The sequence below is a fragment of the Echiichthys vipera genome (assembly GCF_963691815.1).
Source record: "Echiichthys vipera genome assembly, chromosome: 11".
Lineage (NCBI taxonomy): Eukaryota > Metazoa > Chordata > Actinopteri > Perciformes > Trachinidae > Echiichthys > Echiichthys vipera.
In genome coordinates this window covers 30,313,696-30,317,537 of record NC_139836.1, presented here as the reverse complement: position 1 = coordinate 30,317,537, position 3,842 = coordinate 30,313,696, and the positions used below count along the sequence as shown (strand labels likewise).

At 39.5% G+C, this 3,842-nt stretch overlaps 1 protein-coding gene across 1 annotated transcript; it reads right to left on the bottom strand.

Annotated features, from left to right (window-relative positions):
- Nucleotides 1-1,006: 1,006 nt before the first annotated feature.
- LOC310954024 (uncharacterized protein) lies at nucleotides 1,007-2,582 on the bottom strand. The gene is made up of 5 exons (XM_083923317.1): nucleotides 2,499-2,582; nucleotides 2,288-2,399; nucleotides 1,775-2,043; nucleotides 1,455-1,631; nucleotides 1,007-1,361 (listed from the first exon to the last, which is right to left on the bottom strand). Exons 1-3 carry the CDS (start codon nucleotides 2,577-2,579, stop codon nucleotides 1,883-1,885), a joined length of 354 nt encoding a protein of 117 aa, XP_083779443.1. The 5' UTR covers nucleotides 2,580-2,582; the 3' UTR covers nucleotides 1,007-1,361; nucleotides 1,455-1,631; nucleotides 1,775-1,882.
- Between the last annotated feature and the right edge of the window lie 1,260 nt (nucleotides 2,583-3,842).

The following is a 3,842-nucleotide window of genomic DNA, read 5'->3' as shown; positions in this document are numbered from 1 at the left end:
AGGAAATTGTGGACTACTGTAGGCTGTTGCAGGTTGCTATAAACCTGTCCTAGTCAAAAACACAGCTCATATGGTGTTTGATAGGTAATTACTAAGGATGTCATCATTATGTACCTACACACAGAATACAGTACTATCAAAATGGTTTTATTATTGTAGTTAACATATGTATTTATCATAATCAAGGAAATTGTGGACTACTGTAGGCTGTTGCAGTGTGCTATAAACCTGTCCTAGTCAAAAACAGACAGCTGATATGGTGGATGAAATGTTATTTCTGAGGATGTCGTTGTGATATGAACCTACATACAACATAGGATGCCATCAAAATTATTTTTTTTATTGTAGCTCACACATTTATAACATCTGAAGATGAGGAGCTTTAGTTATATTTTTATTTATTATTTTACAGAATATCACAAAAATATTTTTACAAATATTTCAGCCATACACGAATGTGCATATCTGATTTGTAAAACATAACTGATGAAAACGTATGGTTTACCCGCTACCTCATGGTGCTAATCAACATTGTGTGCTAAAAATATAAATAGTACATTTGTAAATAAAAACATAAATACACATAACATGGCTACACATACTAAATATAGTAATACAAATGTTTATAGTGAACTTGATTGGTATTGGACATTTCAAAATTTTTATAAAGTGTTTCATAGTAGAAATGTAATAAAAACAATTAAAAAATCCTTTTCCTGTGACAAAAAACAACAAAAAACTCCCGTTCCCGGAAAATAATCACAACACTGACCCCGACTCCCGTTTATCTAGCAGCATGTGCTGTTAGCCTAGCTCCCGGGCGGTGGAGCTAATGTGGCTAATCCAGTAAACGTCGGCCAGACCCCCCACCCCCACCCCCCCAACATCACATCAATGCCCTTTTATGGTAAGAGGAAATGAGGAGGAGTCAAAGTCTGACAAGATGGCGACTCCCGGAGGATCAAGTTGAGATAACGGACCCCGACCGAGAGGCTATGTCCATTTTTATACATTCTATGTAGGAGACGCAAAAGTCTGAATTGCAGCTTATTCTCCCTTTTTTTTGTCTGATGTATACAAACTGTAAGATCTTGAGTTAGGTCATTTACATTGGTTTTTAAAGTTGAAAGTACTGAAGGTACTTTGGAAAGGGCTTCACAGTTCGTCATCAGTAATGTCAGAGTCGCAGTCAGAATAATCATCCGCAACATCTGGCAAGAAACTGATGTTCTCTGCTCCAGTCAAAATTTGCAGGTAGCAGTGTCTCGCATGAGCCATCATTTCTCGGATGATGTGCTGCTTTTTTCTGATGATACTCTGCAGAGCTTTCAACCCGTCTCCAGTTAGGCCCCAATGGGAATCTTGAAAGTATAACAGAAAAAGATAAACCCAGCATTAGTAACTTTATCAGCAGTCATGTGTACATTCAGATGATGTATAATTTCAAAACATACCTTGTATTGTCGCCCTAGAAACCAGGCAGGACAGCTCTTTCAGGGAGTCACCAGGAGTTGAAAGAGACTTCCAATGCTGGTTCATCTCTATGACAAGAATCTTTTTCTCCTCCTGAAGTCTCTCTACCGCCATGACAATGTCAAATGCTCTTCTCTTTGTCCTGAGGTCGACAGAATCTGGAAAGCATTTGTAAAAATACATAAATTTATATATATGAAAGATCAACATTCATCTATGAAGTTTTATGGAGTTGCAGTCATGGAGGCATTAAAGCTGTGCCACATTTGATGGAAGTATTCAACAGATTTAGTGTACCTACCTCTTTCTGGAAGTTGCCATGGCCAAGCTGTGTCTCCTGACAAAATGGTTTCCGAGTACATAGTTTCTGTGTTTGGAACCATTCCATTGTATTTTTCCACAACAGAAGTCAGAGTCCCTTTCTCCTCCCTGATCTTGCGGCGATCCTGGCACGACCTTTGTTGCTGTCTGTGTCTTTGTAGAGACGCTGGGAATATCTCTTGGCACTTGCCACCAGCACCTCAATCCTGGCTGCCAAGGCAGCAGCATCAGTGATGTTGTTCATTGCTGCTATATGGAGGAAATGTGGGTTACACTTTGAGTAATGTATAGTAACAGTGCAATTTAATCACATGTTTATACAATTCTCAAATACCATTATGATAAGGCAATGGATTGAAAATGTTTGTTTTGTATGCCATGTTCTGAAATGGAATGAAGGCCATCAATTCCCTTCTTTTCATGGAATAAGTGGTAACCTATTAAGTGAAAGTGAGATTCAATGTTTGCAAAACTCCAGTAATAATTTCCTTACCATCTGCCCACTCCTTTACATCGACCCAGTCTTCCAACTGGCTCTCAGTCACTGCCAATTCAGCCTTCAAGGTCTCCAGGTTAAGCAACTGATTTTCGAGAGCTTTTGTGGCCTAGAAATGACAAAAAAGTCAGCGACAATAAAAATAATTAAGTAAACATTCAGTCAACAGCCTCAACGACTGCTAACACTTAAAAAAATATTGTATTACTTTCTGGTATCTGGGGGACAGTGAGGTGGCCAAGTTGTTGATCTTTTGCCGATTCCAGAGCATGGCCATGAGTGTCAGCATGTCTGTACGTCCTGTAACAGAAAATATGATTTTGTCAATATTCAGCTAAAATCAACTGCTCCTGTAAAGAGTGTTAAAACATTTTCCCGTCCTCGTGAACTCAATATCGTGTATCATCTCATCACAACCCTATTATCTAGCCATCTCACCTGCTTTTGACATATGTTTGGTTGTCACTGCTATCCGGGAGAGAAAAGCATTGACCTGTTCCACCTCCTCCCCTATAGTTAGTCCAGCCCCCTCCTGATATGCACCACTCGATTTCACCTGGTTATAATGCATTCAAAAACAGGGTATGTTATAACTTGTCAATGTTGACCTAGATGTGCGTAGGTTTCCACATAAATTGATTCTGTCACATGGTAACAATTGCTTACTTCACATTTGAAGTCATGGGCTTTGGCATGAAACACTGAGAGGAAGGGCTTCATGTTCAAAAGATGCTGGAACTCTGGGCAGCTTTTTACTACTTTTTGGAGGTAGGGCCAGTATTTGCATGTCACATCCATGCAAAAAAAGGTACTTCTGGCCAGCTTTTGTTGTATATACAGGGGATAAGCAAAAATTTCTCCCCAGTACATATTGAGGGCACAGAGTAGCACTCCATGCCGACAGACTGCAAGCTCCAGTCCCTCCTCATCCAGCTTGCTGGCCGATCTTTGGGAGGTCTCTCTGGCGGCTGACCATTCCCCTCCACAAACACCTCTTCCGGAGACCTACAATATAAAAAAAACATGATTAATGAAAATGGTCCAAAGAATATCCTAACCAAAAAATAGGAAATGTATGTATTACTGTATATATAATTATAGTCTGAAATATTAGATGTTTGGTTGTGCTGTGAATGTAGTTGACAAATCTTGTGACATCTTCATCCTTTGCTATGAAGACACCTTCAAAAATGGCCTGTTCCTCAGATCTAAATTAAAAAAAAGGGACAGTTTATGATATCTCATATTTTAAGGTTAATTGGTGCACATTAAGATACTTATGTTTTTGTTATTAGCTCAAACACTGACATTATAAATATTTCAGAGTACCTAGCTGCATTCTTGAAACGGTAATGTTTGCGGTTTCCATCCACAGAAACTGCAAGCATATCTAGGCTGCACGCTGGACAGGTGAAGTGCTCCTACTTGCAGATGCTGTCCACCTCATAACGCACAGCCTCCCACTCAAAGAAACTTTTCAGAAAGCTGTCAGCTGAGATCTTCCCAGTCTATCACAAAAAGGACACATTACACAAATTAAAGGACCACGGTT

Bases quoted from the DNA above. Each gene is read 5' to 3' on its own strand.
- LOC310954024 (XM_083923317.1), bottom strand. From the start codon at position 2,579: ATGCTGACACTCATGGCCATGCTCTGGAATCGGCAAAAGATCAACAAC. The intron at 2,400-2,498 runs GTAATACAATAT...TGTCATTTCTAG, and splicing joins TGTCCCCCAGATACCAGAAA to GCCACAAAAGCTCTCGAAAA. The intron at 2,044-2,287 runs GTAAGGAAATTA...TCCTCCATATAG, and splicing joins TGTAAAGGAGTGGGCAGATG to CAGCAATGAACAACATCACT.